The sequence below is a fragment of the Bufo gargarizans genome, chromosome 3, assembly GCF_014858855.1.
Source record: "Bufo gargarizans isolate SCDJY-AF-19 chromosome 3, ASM1485885v1, whole genome shotgun sequence".
Classification (NCBI taxonomy): Eukaryota; Metazoa; Chordata; class Amphibia; order Anura; family Bufonidae; genus Bufo; species Bufo gargarizans.
In genome coordinates, this window is record NC_058082.1 from 359,919,065 (window position 1) to 359,937,274 (window position 18,210).

An 18,210-nucleotide genomic window follows, 5' to 3' on the forward strand; every position below is an offset into this window, starting at 1 on the left:
ACCATTTCATAACGGCAGTGGATATCACTGTTAACACATGTCAATAGGACATATAGAAGTCTGTGAATTGGTAAGGGTTTGCCACTGATATCTACCTGGTCCTGTGAAAGGGTCGGACCTTCTGAACAGAAATCAAAGGTAACCTTTAGAGCATGTAGATGTCTTAAGCAAATTCTTCTCCTTTGATAGAATTACTGCATTTGTTTTTTTTCCCATCCCGTTGCATGGCTTCTATAAATGCTGTATCAGAATGCCTGCTGTATGAGCAGGTTCTCCCTAAAATATGCACCCTGCTTTGCAGTAGTTTACAGCTGCCTTCACGTCCCACAGTGCTACTCACAGTACTCAGACCATTAATTTAAGGGCAGCCTATCCTGCTCCTGGCTTCTTACTATCAGGCTGCTGCTACATAGCTAGAAATGTGTCTGCCCTTTACAATACGCTGCAGACTAATCTTTGTGTCCTGAGAAGGTTTGTGAATATCTAAGCTAGAATGTTAAGGAGATGCCAAGGAATCATCAGGGTCACAGGTGTAACTTAAGGCTCCTAGGCTCCAATGCAAAATCTGTAACAGGGCACCCCACATAACATGTTTTTGTATTGGTGCCTTCTTTTTTGGCAAAGAGACCCTTTGGCCTTCTCAGACACCAGGATTCAGGTGTCATTGCTACCTCTGCAAACACTAGGACTATGCCCCTGGGATGGACTAAGGTTATTGGATGAAAATTGGGAATGAAAGTATTTGACAGTTTATTTTAAAAACTTTTAGACCTAATGAGGCAAACTTGGAAACATACGCAAATATGCTGTAGTAAAAGTCTATAGTTAAATTGTCTGTCCTTGCTTACAGCTTAGCTACAATGTCTACAGGGAGTCTGAGGTAGTCTGAGACACACATCCTGCCTCACCATTGCTTTATCATGCTGCCTTCTCCTTCTCCCTGCACCGCTGCCTTTTCAGATTGGCTGCTGAGTCTGAAAATGAGCAGACCACATGTTGGCTAGGAAGTCAGTGCATGTAAAGTACAGATTGCTAACAGCCTGTCGGATCTGAGATTGCCAGATACTGTCGCCTGCCTGCCAGACCCCAGCAAATATGATGAGGCTTTTGTCTGGCCGATTCCTGGCATTCTCTGCTGGAACAGCCGGCTGCAGATAGGAAAGTATCCTAAACCAGCAGTGAGAAAAAGATTATAAGGAAACTGCTACACATACTGTATACTGAAGAAACTGAGCCTGTATGCATCCGAACCAGTGTACAGTTTTTTAGTATAAACGGCTTGAAAAATATTCAGGCTGTACTGCACACGGTGAGCTTACATAGCTCTACTCATATGTGAAGTGTCATAAGAAATTATTTTTAAATCTTGGCAGCTGTCAAACCCATGTGGTTTGTACATTATTAGCACCGGGTGACTATTGACACAGGATTTACAACCGTGCCTCTTGGTCTTTCTGCTTTTTTTTTAATCAACTTTTGTTTATTATAGGTACAAGGACAGTAAACCTTCATACTGCTTACTTACAGCTAATGTAACAGTATTCTCTTCAGGAAGGCATGTAACAGTTAAATCTCCTGACTTGTAGCTACAATAAAAATAAGTAAGTGATAAGGAGACATCAGAGCAGTTAGATGAAGTGAAAGATGGGGCCAGTATATGACTCATATATACATTGCCAATTAGCAGAGAGGATTTCTTTGCCTGTCACACAGCAGTCCAGACCACTCCATAATCCATACACTGACATGAAAAACAGTAAAGCCTCTCAAAATATAACCTGTGAACATGGACGCCTTTTTATACAGACCATCAGAGATGATGTCTGGGTCCTGTCCATTTTTCTTGCAGACTCACTCAGAATGAATCAGAGCTGGATGGTGCAATCTATCATTTTTTCATTCATAGCTTGAACCATCCCTTGATAGAGATGCCTTAGGACATGTACATTATTTTTCTGGCGGCTGTGAAAGGGTCCATTTAAATGACACTCAGTTTTCTGCAGTTTTGTGATGTGGTTATTCGCCATGCATTTTTTTCCAGGTTTAAAAATGTAGCATAAATGTATTTCACTTGTATAAACTGCATGGCGATTAACCATGTCACAAAATCACAGCAATCATGGTAAAACCAAGTGCGTTTTCAACAGTGTTTTTATTGCGAGGTCCAAATTATTTTATGTAGCTTCTATATACTCTCAAATCAATGGGCAGCTATAGCCATACTAATAGGGGAATGAGCACTAAACATGCCTAGGGCAGTATAAACTCTGAATACAGCCCTGGGTGGCAGTATTTTATTTTCACATTTCTGAAAGTTTTACTTGCTACACTTGAGCAGAGCTACAACTTAAGATTATTATGATTGGAAATGACCGGACAAAGTGTTTACAGGCATGACATTTTCACAATTCCTTCACAAGAACAATTTTACTCTGAACACTGACTTTCGTATAATCAAAATCCAGCTTATTTTAATTATAGATTGATGTAAATTACAATGGCAGCAATTAAGTTACCAATGGGGCTTGTTCCTACACAGCAACCAATCATACTGATAGTGTCAGGGTATGGTCAGATGGCGTGGCTGGGGGCACATAGCCAAGCCATAAACACTATCCTACTGAAAAATACTGCAGCCTATTGATTATATATGATTCAAAGAAAGGGAAACGTTTTCTGGATGAAATTGGAGGCATATGTGGGTACATTAGGGCCCCCTAAACTGTCTGGGAAGAACAGGTCGTCTCTCCCCTGCTCCTATGTGAGGGATTATCAGGGCGACTCAGGGCCATAGGTATCCTGGTATGAGCCGTCCTACCATCCAGGTCCACTCATATGGTGAGGATTTAGGGACGCTTTAGGAGGCGATCTGCTTCCTAATTCCAGCGTCCTGGCCTAGCTGCTTCTCCTTTATACCTGACAAATACCATTATTGAAAGTACGCCACTAGGGATGTAGTGATGGTTTTGATGGTTAAAAGGATAAAAAGCATTACATAATTTATGCAATTTCTCCCGAGTATGGAAATATCCCAAATGTGTTCATAAAGTGATGTCTGGGGAAATGGCAGAAGGGAAGGAGTGGCATCTGGATTTTGTAACATGGAATTAGCTAAAATGGGTTTTAAGAGCAGTAACTTTTTTTTTTGTCTTATGGAGTAAAAAATATGGTATGTACAGTGGATATAAAAAGTCTACACACTTTTCCACCTTTATTGTGATCTATAAAATGTACCACTCAATTGAAAAACAAACTGAAATATTTATAGGGGTCATATTATAGCTCTAGAACTTGAGAGCTTGTAGAGAGCTATGAACCTGAGCTCTAATCTGAATGCATAAAAAGTCAGCTGTAATTATTTTTACACTGCTCTGGAAAACAATTACATTTGCACTGTGATTGGTTAGTATCCGCAACAAGGCCAGTATTGTTCTAATTAGGTTTACAATCAACAATCAAAGTCTTTATTAAGGGGGCTGTCCACAATACACTTTTTAAGGCATGGAATGCATTAAAATAAAAAAATAAAAATAATAATAATCAGTACTCACCTTCCCTACCAATCTGGTGGTCCCTACCAGTTTCTATCTACATCCATGCAGCTGTTCATGCGCGGTCTACCCATGTGACCACTGCAGCCAATCACTGCCCTCAGTGGTCTCCTGCTGTAAACATAGAAGATTGCTGAGACCAATGATTGACTGCACTGAAGTGAATAGAGACCAGCAGGGGCCAAAGGAGTGGTGGGGGTTAAAAGGGTGAGTATTTTTAAAACACACCCTACTTTTAGAAAAAAGATGAGGAACGAGAGAATGATTGATGGAGATGTGACTGTTGGGACCTCCACCGATGAGAACGGTGGTCTCATGTTTCCTAATATAAATGAAATGGTGGTCAAGCATGCTTGCTGCCACTCAATTTACATCCATGGGACTGCTGGAGATTGAACCCTGTACTTATATTTTCATCAGCAGTCCCATGGACACAAATAGAGCATCAGCACACATGCGCTACCAGTGCGCTGTTCATACAGAGTCACAGGACCCCTGTTCTCATGATTGTTGAGGGTGTCCGATCACACTTCTACCTCTTATTTGATGAATAGGGTATAAGTTAACTTGGCACATCCCCTTTAAGGTAGATTTCGAGACAACAGTAAATACATACAGTTCATGTCACAGTTTTAGCAAGATTTGTGCTCCTGGCAAAACCACATGTAAATACATCATACCATAAACGTCCTACCTGAATGTCTTCTAATATATAAAAATGTAAACTAGTCTGTTAAATCTTCTGTAAGTTGAGACTGATTTCTTTCATACCAATTGCCTATTTACACAACCCCATTTACAGCTATACTGATTTGATCTATTCTAGCTCAACCAAATTCATGTAGGAACCAGTGCCACACGTGGACCATTCTTATTCTATTCCCTTTAGGTAAGAAAGATGTTAATAGATTGCTCATCATTTTCCAAAAAGCATTGAGAAGGCGTGTCCATCTTAATGTACCAGATTATTTCTAGGTTCCATATGAAAAGACATTGCAGAAATATCTGGTTATAGACAGCACCCCATTATCATCTAACCTATAAATAAGTCTTCCTCACAATGGAAAAACCACATCATACGCACAGTTTATAACCTAGAAAGACCTAGAAAGAGCAAAGTATTTAGACTGGGGCTACATGATGACTTTGACCAACAATACATGTCGTGTGGCCAAAGAAAGCAGCAACGTGGTGTCACCTCGCATCTGATGAAAATTAATGGGGTCATATTGCGACCTAAATGTCGCTGCGTCTGCAACCCAAAAGTCACAAGAAATCCAGGGCTGGATTTCTTGCTACTGTTGGGTTGCAATTGCAACAACTTGAGCGTTGCAATGGGACCCTATTCACTTTCCTAGCTGCAATGTAGCATTGTATTGCTGCAATCTTTGGTTGCACAATGCAGAGTTGTTGCGCCATAACTATAAGCGGCAGTCATAGATCAAGTTTATGAAAATAGTGGAGACTAAGAAGCCTGTTGCTCTAAGATGATCCTTGGATATAGTCAGCTAATAGGTAGTATACAACAGGCTAGTACTAAACCAAATACAAAAAGCAATGGCAAGACTTTGTTTTCCAAAAACAATTAAGAATTATAAAGCACCATATTTGTAAGGGCTCGTTCACACAACCGTATGGTCATTGTAGACCACAAATAGCGGTCCGCAATGCATGGGCACGGCTGTGTGATCTCCATGTTGCGGTCTGAACCCATTGACTTGACTTGTCCTATCTTTTGTGATGCGGAGGCTTGACCCGAAAGCCCAGCTCTTTCCTGGGCTTCTGGCTTCCGATCCATGCCTCCGCTACGCAAATTATAGAGCAGGTCCTATCTTTTGCCATATCTTGTGGATCGCAGACAATGGTCCCTCATCCACAGCATGGAGTTCACACAGCCATGCCCCTGCATTGCGGACTGCTGTTTTCAGGCTCCAATACGGGCACCATGGCCAAACGATCGTGTGAATGAGCCCTTATCCACATTTTAATACCAACCCCATCAAAATCCATTACCAGTGGGAAACATTTGGAAACACTATAATGTCCTACCCATTATTTCCAACTTCAGATTTTATGGGTTTTTATTTATTGCACAATATCATCTGTTTTACCGGATTTATCGAACTCCATATATAAGAGAAATCTTACATATCACTTATCCTGGACAAGAAACATGTTTCTTTGATACTGGTATTTTGTGTTTCAACAACAGTAGTGGATACAACCTCCACCTCAAACATATGAAACATATTTATTAGTTAAATATTACGCAATGAACTTCCTGTTTTACCAATATCATCACTCAGCATTCTCTGTCTTTCTACAAGTGTCCGCCTTGCAGCTACAAGTCTCTATACCGTTATTTGTTTTAGAAAAAAAAACTTCAGTCTAAATACTCCAAGTAATGTTCCTTTAAGGGTCACATTTTATATATAATCCTAACAGGACCCGTTTCTCCATTTCTATTGGTTAAAACAGGTTTCAAGAAATGTAGACAACACACACAAACATCGAAGGAAAAAAAAAACTGCCAAAAAAGGGATAACCCGCAGGTTCTGTATAAATTAATATATACGAGTTACATTTGTACATATACTCCAGTGAGGAGACACCTCATTTATAAGCTATAGGAAAATCCAGCATGTTTCTTGAGCCAAAAATCTCCTGAAATCTCTATAATGATATTGACATAAATGCCAGAACAGGTTCACGCAGATTTCATTGGTGACATGATGTGTTTCTAAATTTCTCTTCCTCTGTATCACCATGCTTTCCATAAGGAAGTTTCTCCACATACTAGCTGCTATGCTGCAGTTTTAAATGGCTGGTTTTCTTGTCCAAATCTTCTCAGACGTCTGCATTTCTGGCCCAGTTTCTTGCAAATAAAAATGCCCTTTGTGCTAGAAGATCTGAGATGTTTAGGAAGTGTCCTTTAGCTCAGGGCTGTCCGCTGCCTCCTGGGGTAACTCATTGGAGGGAGACTGTAAGTCCGGACCTTGATATAGAAGAAATGCACAATTATATATTTATGATATCTAATAAAATACGTATGGTTGAATTCATACACTTCAGTTAATACAATATGACTGTAGGGCTTTTAAACATTCAGTTAATCTTCTCATTGCACATAAGAAGGAAAATTATATGTTCCTCTTTTGCATCAATATATACCTGCCAAGTTCTGCTGGGATAAATGGGGAAAGGAGGGGATGGGAGGGAACTCTGATTGTGTGTGAATACTGGCTGAAACAACTAGAAAATGGAACAGAACACTAGCAGGGGGCACCATCCTTTATTATGGTATATATTTCTAGTTTTGACAATCTGCATGCTGTTACATACATTTACATACGGTACATATACAGTACAGACCAAAAGTTTGGACACACCTTCTCATTCAAAGAGTTTTCTTTATTTTCATGACTATGCAAATTGTAGATTTACACTGAAGGCATCAAAACTATGAATTAACACATGTGGAATTATATACATAACAAAAAAGTGTGAAACAACTGAAAATATGTCATATTCTAGGTTCTTCAAAGTAGCCACCTTTTGCTTTGATTACTGCTTTGCACACTCTTGGCATTCTCTTGATGAGCTTCAAGAGGTAGTCACCTGAAATGGTCTTCCAACAGTCTTGAAGGAGTTCCCAGAGATGCTTAGCACTTGTTGGCCCTTTTGCCTTCACTCTGCGGTCCAGCTCACCCCAAACCATCTCAATTGGGTTCAGTATATAACCTACACAGAAATGCCAGACCGCTTATATTAATTAAATACTTTATTACAAAAATCACAATTAATGTCACAAAAAAAAATATTGTATACATGATTAAAAGAATTGATGCAGGAGATAAAAACGACGACATCACTAGAGGAAACACACAGTGGACGCAAGTCCTAATAATCCTAACATGGCTGTTGAGTTAAAGTGCACGTATAATGTATAATCAAACATAGGACATAGGACAATTACCCATACTGTGCTTCCTCCAGGATGGCGCCAACCCCAACGCGCGTTTCGGCGTACCAGACGAAGGTACGCCGAAACGCGCGTTGGGGTTGGCGCCATCTTGGAGGAAGCACAGTATGGGTAATTGTCCTATGTCCTATGTTTGATTATACATTATACATGCACTTTAACTCAACAGCCATGTTAGGATTATTAGGACTTGCGTCCACTGTGTGTTTCCTCTAGTGATGTAGTCGTTTTTATCTCCTGCATCAATTCTTTTAATCATGTATACAATATTTTTTTTGTGACATTAATTGTGATTTTTGTAATAAAGTATTTAATTAATATAAGCGGTCTGGCATTTCTGTGTAGGTTATATATTTAGTGATACTGCCATAGGCTTCCATTACTTGAAAGTAATCATCCCATGGTTGGGGTATCTATCGGATATTATTATTATTTCAATTGGGTTCAGGTCCGGTGACTGTGGAGGCCAGTTCATCTGGCGCAGCACCCCATCACTCTCCTTCATGATCAAATATCCCTTACACAGCCTGGAGGTGTGTTTGGGGTCATTGTCCTGTTGAAAAATAAATGATGGTCCAACTAAACGCAAACCCGCTGGAATAGCATGCCGCTGCAAGATGCTGTGGTAGCCATGCTGGTTCAGTATGCCTTCAATTTTGAATAAATCCCCAACAGTGTCACCAGCAAAGCACCCCCACACCATCCCACCTCCTCCTTCATGCTTCACGGTGGGAACCAGGCATGTAGAGTCCATACGTTCACCTTTTCTGCATCGCACAAAGACACGGTGGTTGGAAGCAAAGATCTCAAATTTGGACTCATCAAACCAAAGCACAGATTTCCACTGGTCTGATGTCCATTCCTTGTGTTCTTTAGCCCAAACAAGTCTCTTCTGCTTGTTGCCTGTCCTTATCAGTGGTTTCCTAGCAGATATTCTACCATGAAGGCCTGATTCACACAGTCTCCTCTTAACAGTTGTTCTAGAGATGTGTCTGCTGCTAGAACTCTGTGTGGCATTGACCTGAGCTGCTGTTAACCTGCAATTTCTGAGGCTGGTGAATTCAGATGAACTTATCCTCTGCAGCAGAGGTGACTCTTGGTCTTCTTTTCCTGGGGCGGTCCGCATGTGAGACAGTTTCTTTGTAGCGCTTGATGGTTTTTGTGACTGCACTTGGGGACACTTTCAAAGTTTTCCCAATTTTTCAGACTGACTGACCTTCATTTCTTAAAGTAATGATGGCCACTCGTTTTTCTTTACTTAGCTGCTTTTTTCTTGCCATAATCCAAATTCTAACAGTCTATTCAGTAGGACTATCAGCTGTGTATCCACCTGACTTCTCCACAACGCAACTGATGGTCCCAACCCCATTAATAAGGCAAGAAATCCCACTTATTAAACCTGACAGGGCACACCTGTGAAGTGAAAACCATTTCAGGTGACTACCTCTTGAAGCTCATCAAGAGAATGCCAAGAGTGTGCAAAGCAGTAATCAAAGCAAAAGGTGGCTACTTTGAAGAACTTAGAATATGACATATTTTCAGTTGTTTCACACTTTTTTGTTATGTATATAATTCCACATGTGTTAATTCATAGTTTTGATGCCTTCAGTGTGAATCTACAATTTTCATAGTCATGAAAATAAAGAAAACTCTTTGAATGAGAAGGTGTGTCCAAACTTATGGTCTGTACTGTATGTGATGTTCACAATGACTGGAGGAACCGTCCTTGTTGCTTAATGAGTTGGTCCTATCTTGCCTTCATACTTAAAAGAGGTGGTATAAAGCAAGCACTGTATTCTGCTCTCTAGCAGTCCCATAGAGTGGAAGGGTGCAAAACCGATCTGCTGCTCCATCAGATCAGGGGCACAGGACCACCATTCTTGGTCGCGCCCCCAGCCATCAGCTAGTAAACCCTTATCCTGTGGACTGGCACAAACCCTCTCATATTTAAAGAGAAAAATATAAAATCAAGGTCGTGTGTAACTGGTTGAATCAATCAATGTTCACCCTCACCAATTCTCCACTGGTGCTCTGAAGCTTACTGGGTCCTCACTGATCTCCACTTCGTGGCAGGATTTTTACCATTCCGCTAGTACACTGACTGTGGCCGGATCACGGCTATGGTCATCTCCTGACATTTCCTGTTTGGACCAGGATGTGGAAACCAGAGGGAACCTGGTAAGTGTCGGAACGACAGCAGTAGGGGACCAATGAGGGCGAGTATACATTCTTTTATTTTTATTTTTCATTCTGAGCTCTTAATTTACTAAAAATTGCCTTGATGGATGAGAACTACTTCTGGAATTATCACATTTTATATATGGGTTTTATTGTAAAATTGTCAGATTTCTGAATTGTTACAAACAGTTGTAGTAAATTGTATGACTGTTTCACACAGCGACACAGACACATGCAGGTAAACAAATATTACATAAAAAAATGCATCATATCATAAGACCAGCATAAAACAGAGGGGAAGATGTTGAGCTGCTGTATATATAGATTTGGCACCAAATTTTAATATAAAAAGTTGTTTAAAGGGAGATTCTCACCTCCAGTGCAGTACTACATGAATAGTGAAAGCGAAAGCCTGTGAGTCCTGCATACCCCGTCTATACAGTGTGATTGACAGATTTTCTTGTGTGACACTGCATACAGAGAGCTGTCACTCATTGTGTGGGTGGGATGCAGGACTCAGACTTTTTCCATGAATCCAAAAAGCATTTAAAGAACTTTTTTTTTTTTTTACAATAAAATTCCGAATCAAATCATGGAAAACTATATACTGTAAAGTTCAGCATCTCCTCTTTTATCCTGCACTATCCGCAGATAGATGAGACCTGACAGATTTTCTTTAAAAGATAACTGTCACATTTAGACCCTAATTTCAATTTTCATATATGTAGTTACTAATAACATGATATTCCAGAATCAGTTACTATTAGACTGACTTACCTCATATTTAATAAGATTCAGCCATTAGCAATCAGTCTGCATACAACTGCAATTTCACTATTCAGTTAAGATGGCCGCCACTGCCCTCACCCTGAGGCTAATCCCGCCTGCCCTCACTAGCCAGTAACAATAGCCCCCCAAAAGTGTCAGTAACCACAGCCCTCCCCCTAAAGTTTAATCTCCTGCAGCACAAAGGGGTCCTCTTACCACATGTTGCTTTCATTTATACACTGAGCAGACGGCAGATCTCCGTTCCCTGGTCTGTGCTGCTTCAACTCTACTTCTCCAGCTCTGCTGAGTGAGGGAGCGTCTGCCAAGCGCAGAGACAGGGAGAAGTGCACACAGCCCAGGCACTGTTATCTGCTGGGGAGGACCTGGCTTTAATCATTTACTTACAGTCCCTGGCTGTCAATAATGTGAGCCTGCGCGCTGCGTCCTCCGTCCTTCAACACATAGACGGACCCTGCATAGCAACCCTATTTTAAGCACAGGTAAAAGTAGACAGTACAGGGAACAAAACTGTGGAATTAAGGGGTAATTGAATACACAGTGAAAAGTTGAAATAGGGCCACCAAGGTGATATTAATCACCACAATCCAATACTCCCCCCCAAAATATATATGACAGTTATCCTTTAAAAGAAAACTACGGTATGTGCACACATGTAAAACAGTTTAGAACTCAACATGTCTGGATTTCATTATTTCTAGTTACTGGCTCCTTGGCAATGTCAGCGGTTTAATTGGTATGATAAGTATTTTATGTTCTTAAGTTATTTGATTATAATACAGTGTCCAGTGGTGAGGTCATGTTGAGGAAGAATAGTTTTATGGATCTGTCTTTTGTGTAATGTTGTTATTTTACCATTATATTCTATTATCAGGTCATATTTGGTAACTGGAATTCACTACGTCTATATAGAAAGTGACAGATTTGTGTATCAAACAGGTTGACCTGTGATGTAAAAAGTTTTTGAGTGGTTGCAAATGTAAAATTATAAAACATATTCATATTCTTTCATTTTGACCTCTCGTATGGTCCTGGAAGTAGAACTTCTGCTGTGTTAGTGAGGATGTTCCGACACAGGCAGAGCACTTCTTTCAACAAATCTGCACCAGTGACGTGATGAAGGACATTGGCTGTCTGGCTCAGTTCATTAGCTAAATTAGACCCCTTCTCTTTCATTCTGCATCATCCATGTAGGACAATGGGGCTAGTTTAGTTAATGAACTGAGCCAGATAGACAGCCCAACAAAGAGAGGCTGAAGGATGCTCTCTGCCGGAACATCAGTGTTAGGGTCTATTCACACGTCCGCAAATAGGTCCGCATCCGTTCCACAATATCGGGAACGGGTGTGGACCCATTAATTCTCAATGGGGCAGGAATCGATGCGGAGAGCACACTATGTGCTCTCCGCATCTGCATTTCCAGAGCGCGGTCCCGAACTTCCGGGCTTTGGCCCCGAACTTCCGGGACGTGGCTCCGCAAAATAGAACATGTCCTATTCTTGCCCGCAATTGCGGACAAGAATAGGCAGTTCTTTGATATTATATATTGCTCCATGAGTTATATGTATTCTATGTGTGATGGAATCTCAATTCAATAAAAAGATAAAATAATAAAAAGAATAGGCAGTTCTATGGGGGGTGCCGGATCCGCAATACACCATGGACATGTGAATGGACCCTTAACACAGTAGAAGCTCAACATCCTGAACCACATGAGGGGGTAGAATTAAAGGGGTTTTCTGAGACTTAAATGCTAGAGACCTAGCTTCTAGATAGGTCACTGGTCGGGGTCCAACACCCAGGACCCCTGATGATCAGCTGTTTGAGAAGGCATTGGCGCTCGCAGTAGCGCCACAACCTTCTTACTGCTTTCCCTAGGCTAAGTGACACCTTCATCTGTCACATGGCACAGTTGCTGTACAATGTATGCCTCTGTGCTTGGTGAGCATGTTTCGCTCACAGGAGAATAGGTCATCAGTATTTAAATCTCAGAAAACCTTTTTAACCTCCCTGGCGGTATGATTATGTCAGGAATTTTGTATCAAAAGTGGTTCAATTTTTTGCATGGAAATTTGGTGTTATGTATTGTAGGTTTGCAATTCTTAGCAATTACTTACTTAAACCTGACCAAACAAGACTCTAGTAGACATCCCAGATGTGATAAAGTTTGAAACACAAAATCATGAATTATAATCTAATAAATAATATAATTTTATTCAATAATGTAATAAAAAATAATGACATTTTTTAAAGAAAATTCAATAAACATCCTGAGTGTGATAAATTTTGAAACACGGGACTGCACAAAGTCTGACGTCACAATCAGGACAATGAAACCTGGTTTCTTTTCGGACTTTCTTTCCATTGCCATCTCTCTTTGAGCAGCACATCTTGGTAGGTGCTGCCTTTTTTGCGGTTGGCGGGATGCAGTCCATAAAGTGACGACCAGTCAGGCATTCTGGGTTGACAAGGTCAACAGCACGACGTCCAGGTCTGTTCACAGCTATTGATGGCGATTGGTGGTTGACAAAAAAAAAGCTCAACCACTTTCCATATAAACTCAGAATGAACAAGAGGCTTGTCACTCTTTGCTCTGTGCAGGATATATGTATTCCAAAGGCATTGTTCCAGAAGATGCCTGAAGATCTTCTTATGATATTTTTTTTGCTGTTTGCGCATAGCCGGATAAAATGTCATTGTCGACACCTCCCATGCTATTATTATAGTCTATCACGACTTGTGGCTTCAGCACATCTTTCCCACCTTTTGTGTGGACCATAGCAGTAGAGGTATTGTGCACAGTACTCATGAGACACACGTCCTTCTTGTCTTGCCATCGCATTGCCATCATCTTACCCTTCTGCCAGGCAACCATTTCTCCGGTTTTGAGTTTTTTCTTGGCAAATATAGATGGCATGTCACGTTGGTTAGGCCTAACGGTACCATACGCATCAGTCTTGTTTTTTAGCAAAACCTCATACAGTTCTGGAGACGTGTTGAAATTGTCCGTGGTCACACAATATCCCTGGTTCAGCAATGGCTCCAGCAGTGTAAGGACAGATGATGTGGCCATCCCATAGCCGGTGTACCTGGGGTTGAACTTCGTGCCTTTACCAGTGTAAATGACCGAATTCCAGATGTACCCAGTGGATGACTCGCACAGCATGTAGGATTTGATGCCAAACCGCGCTCTTTTGGATGCAATGTACTGTATCCAGCTTAGACGTACCTTGTAGGCCATCACACTTTCATCTATGCTGACGTCCCTTTCTGGCACATAGGTCCTCTGGAAATTGGTCACAATAATTTGCCATACCTACCAGATTTTTTTTGGTTTGGGCGCAGGATGCGTAGCCTCATCAAATTCTTCATTGTTCGTGAAGTGGAAATACTTCATGATGAGGGAAAACCGGTATTCTGACATCACAGTGCCAAAAAATGGAGTGGCCAGTAACTTATTGGTGGTCCAGTACCATTTCTGGAGCGGTTTCCCCATCACCCCCTGAAGAATGATGAGTCCCAGAAACTGCCACATGTTCTCTTTGGTCACCAGTTCCCATCGCCGTTGTCACTTGCCATATCAGTGTCAGTATCAGACGACAAATCTCCCCACGACTCACTATCGCTCAGTTCTGTGAACACCTCCATGTCACTGTCGCTGTCACTCAACTTGCCAAAAAGTGCTTTTGTAGTAAAGTTGCGGTTTTTTGATGCCATGTTATAAATAATTTATGGGCACAAATGACAGTAAAATGGCAGGCAAGGGGCACTGTACAGTGATCAAGTGTCAGATCTGAGGTGATACAGTGTAATCCTCTCAGATTACAATGTATAACCTCTTTTATGTGAGTGTGTCACTTTTGTGTTTATGTCACTTTTGAATTTCCCGCCCAGTTCTCGCAGGGAACGGTACCAGGAAGTCAGATGTCGGCCGGCGATCACAGCAGAGGACATCGCTGGATAGCCAGGAGAAGGTAAGGGGAATGCGCTGAGAGCTCTGCAATGTTACCCTGAGCGTGACTCGGGGTTACCGCTCCTGGCAGCGAAAATTAACCCAGAGTAACGCTCGGGAATACCGCCAGGAAGGTTAAAGGGACACTGACAGGCAAAATCAGCATATCTAGCTATATATATGATATTACAGGTCTCATACAGTCTATTAAAAGCATCTAAGTATTCCCCCTGTCCACCTTATAAATACCAAAAAATAAAGTTTTATAACCTGCCTGTCTCATCTCCAATCTGCCCAAGGGGCGGCGTTTCATCTCAAAATGCGCCCAGCCAGCCGCTCCCAACTGCCGTTCTGAAGCCCCGCCCAGCTCATCAATATTCACTTCGCTGGGCGGCAGCTACAACTCTCCCCAGTCACGATCCTGCGCATGGGCAATTGAATCCTCCTGGCATCGTTCACGTCTAATCTTCTGCGCTTGCGCCCGGCCGTGGTTACATCGCGCCTGCGTACAGACCCATGTAAAACGGCCGGGCGCAGTAAACTACTGTATAATGGGGTGCTGTATATTGTGTGGGGGCCTGTATACTGTGGGGGGCTGTATAATGTGTGGGACTGTATACTGTGTGGTGGGCTGTATACTGTGTGGGGGGGCTGTATACTGTGTGGGGGTCTGTATACTGTGGGGGGGCCTGTATACTGTGTGTGGGGGGCCTGTATAGTGTGTGTGGGGGGGCTGTATAGTGTGGGGGGGGCTGTATAGTGTGGGGGCTGTATAGTATAGAGTGCTATACTGCTGTACTGGATACTGTGGGGGTCTGTATACTGTGGGTGCGGTATAGTGTGGAGTGCTATACTGCTGTACTGTATAGTGTGGGGGGCTGTATTGTGTATAGTTTGGGGTGCTGTATACAGTGAGGTGTTGTATACTGTGGGGTGCTGTATACTGTGGGCTGCTATACTCCTCTACTATATACTGTAGGGTACTGTATAGTGTTGGGTGCTATACTGCATACTGTGTGGTGCTGTATACTATAGAGTGCTATACTGCATACTGTGGGGTGCTGGGGTGCACTGTAACACTACAGTGAGCCGAGCCCTGGTCTCCGTCCTGCAGAGCGGTGCCCACTTCCAGCCTGAGCCCAGCTGCCCAGAGCACTGATCCTGAGCCGCTGGAGTCTTCAGAACTGGAAGTATTTACAGTCATTCACTGGACCCTACCAGGTGTGTGGATTTTGTGTGTGTGTTGTGGTGGAGGGCGTGATTGCCTGCTAAGGTGTGGGAAGGCGGGATCCAGGGGGCCCAAGTACATTTTTGCCCAGGGTCCAATCAATATTAAAGACGGCCCTGACAATAACTTACAGAAAACAAAAATAATGTAACTCTTTATTCTATGGGTAAGATATAAATATGCTATTTAGCTTACCTGTATTTAAAGACATTTCAGCTAGTTTTAGTGGGAGGTCAGAGGGAGCTACACCTGCTGGTGAACCTAATATATCAGGCAGTGCATTTCTACGTCCTGTCCTTGCCGACGAAGAAAAATCCAGTACAGGCTCTACCTCAGTCATCTTTACCTAGGAGCAAAGGAAAAATAAATGATAACATATGCAGTATCTGAAGATAAAGAACATGCCTTTTATATATCCATTACAATTCACCAGCCCTTCACCTTTGATACAAGTTTTGCATGAAATTCCTTAATCAATATCGTATTTCACAAGTAAAAGCAGCTGAACAGAAAATTAAGTTGCCACATCTGATCGAGACCTGGGCGGAATAGCATGCAGTCTGCGCGAACACAGAGTGGACAGCAAAATCAGTGGAGCCATGGATGGTACGGTCTAAAAGTTTTTTCATCCACATGTTAGTAACAACTACATATTAGGGGAAATGCCCAGAAAACCCCATCTCTTAACACCATTTCATAGTTTATACCTACTGTGCAAAACTTTTAGGCGGGTGTGAAAAAATAGTAAGAATGCAAAATAAGAATGATTTAAAAAATAGCATTGTTAATCATTTAAATGTATCTTTATTCTGCAGCAAGACAACGACCCCAAAATATATAGTCAGAGTCATTAACTCACCTTTTTTGCGGCCTAGTCTAAGCCCATGCAGCACAGAGCAGGAGCTTGGCTCTTACTTGAGAGCCGATCTCCTGCTCTAAGGCCTGGACTGGCAGAGGCGCAGATCTGGGCCATTAAACCCCTTAGATAGTGACTGCAGCATCTAAGAGGTTCAGAGGGAGGTAGAACCTTCTGTCAGTCATGGGCATACGCGTGAATGAGTCTTAGCAGCCAGTTGCCTAATGAAGGGTCCCAAGTCTGCCTGCAGTGCATGCCTTATCAGGCTGTGCCAGAAAGCCTGTCAGTAAAGTACTGACAATATAATACACTGAACTGCATTAGCAGTGTATAATAAAAGGAGGTCAGAATATCAATTGTCAAAATCCCCTTGACTAATAAATTGTAAAAATAAAAGTTAAATAACATTTCATCAAATAAAAAAATCGTAAAAAAACATCAAATGCACATTTTTACAGTGAAAAAGTGGCAAAAGAATTTTAGGGCCTCTACATAACTTCGGGAGATCCTCTACCACTTCTAAATGTAAGACATCTAGGAAGCTGTCTTACATTTAGACCATTTTCTATGCCTAAACCACGCATAGAAAATGGTAACTGAGAGGGGCCTGCCATCCTTTCCCCTTTCCCGCCTGCGCCATGCCCACTTTTTTAGACCTTGCGTGAGTGGGGAGAATTCGCACATTGCAGCTCAAAGGACCTTTGCGCCTCAATCTGTTTGATTAATGATTCCTATATGTATTTGGTATCAGTGTAATTGTACTAATCAACAGAATAAAGTTATGATATTATTTATGCTGAAAATTAACGCAGCAAAATGTATAACATAAAAAGTTTTTTTCCATCTCTCCCAAGAAAGAGTTAATAAAAGTTAATCAGAAAGTTATGTGTACCCCAAAATGGAGCCATTAAAAATTACAACTTGTCCCACAGAAAAGAAGCCCTGTATGGTTATATCTAGAGATGAGCGAATCGAAGCAAATTTCCTCACGCTTCGTGGTAACGAATCGCAACTTTTCCTCAAATGGCTGCTAAAATGGCGGCTACATGTGTGAGGACATGGGGCAAGGAACTGTGGGAAGGCAGGATCACCCATAATGCCATGCATGCAGCAGCGAGCCAGCTCTGTGATGTCACAGCCCTATAAATACGGCAGCCATCTTAGATTCAGACATTTTCCAGCGTTTTGAGTGCAGGGACAGACGTGAAAAGGCCCTAGGGACAGCAATATGAAAAACCACATTGTGAAAAAAAAACTGAAAAAAAATATATTTATAAGTGCAGGGAAAGGATAGGGAGGAATGATTTCACAGCATCTTAGTGCAGAAAGAGATGTCAGAAGGCGCTAGGGACAGTCCTAGAAAAGCAATTTACGAGTGCAGGAAAACATTATTTGGGGATCCAAATAGCCATTATACAGCTCTGTCATTCCAGCAATTTGTTCTTGTTATTGGGGTGCAAGTTCTAAGTTGAAAAAAGATAAATATATACGCACTTCACTGTTGCAGTTATTTGTGGTGAAAGCGTTTAGTGGCCTATTTCAGTACAAAAAGAAAAATATATACATACTTCACTGGAGCAGTTATTTGTGGCAAAAGCGTTTAGTGGCCTACGGTATGTCAGTACAAAACAAAAAATATATACACACTTAACTGTTGCAGTTATTTGTGGCAAAAGC

At 41.7% G+C, this 18,210-nt stretch overlaps 1 protein-coding gene across 1 annotated transcript; it reads right to left on the minus strand.

Moving 5' to 3' along the window:
- Positions 1 to 6,469: 6,469 nt before the first annotated feature.
- Positions 6,470 to 16,017, minus strand: LOC122933410 (cAMP-dependent protein kinase inhibitor beta-like). Its single transcript, XM_044288389.1, has 2 exons — positions 15,873 to 16,017; positions 6,470 to 6,546 (listed from the first exon to the last, which is right to left on the minus strand). The coding sequence occupies exons 1-2, from the start codon at positions 16,015 to 16,017 to the stop codon at positions 6,470 to 6,472; spliced, it is 222 nt and encodes a 73-aa protein (XP_044144324.1).
- Positions 16,018 to 18,210: the final 2,193 nt, after the last annotated feature.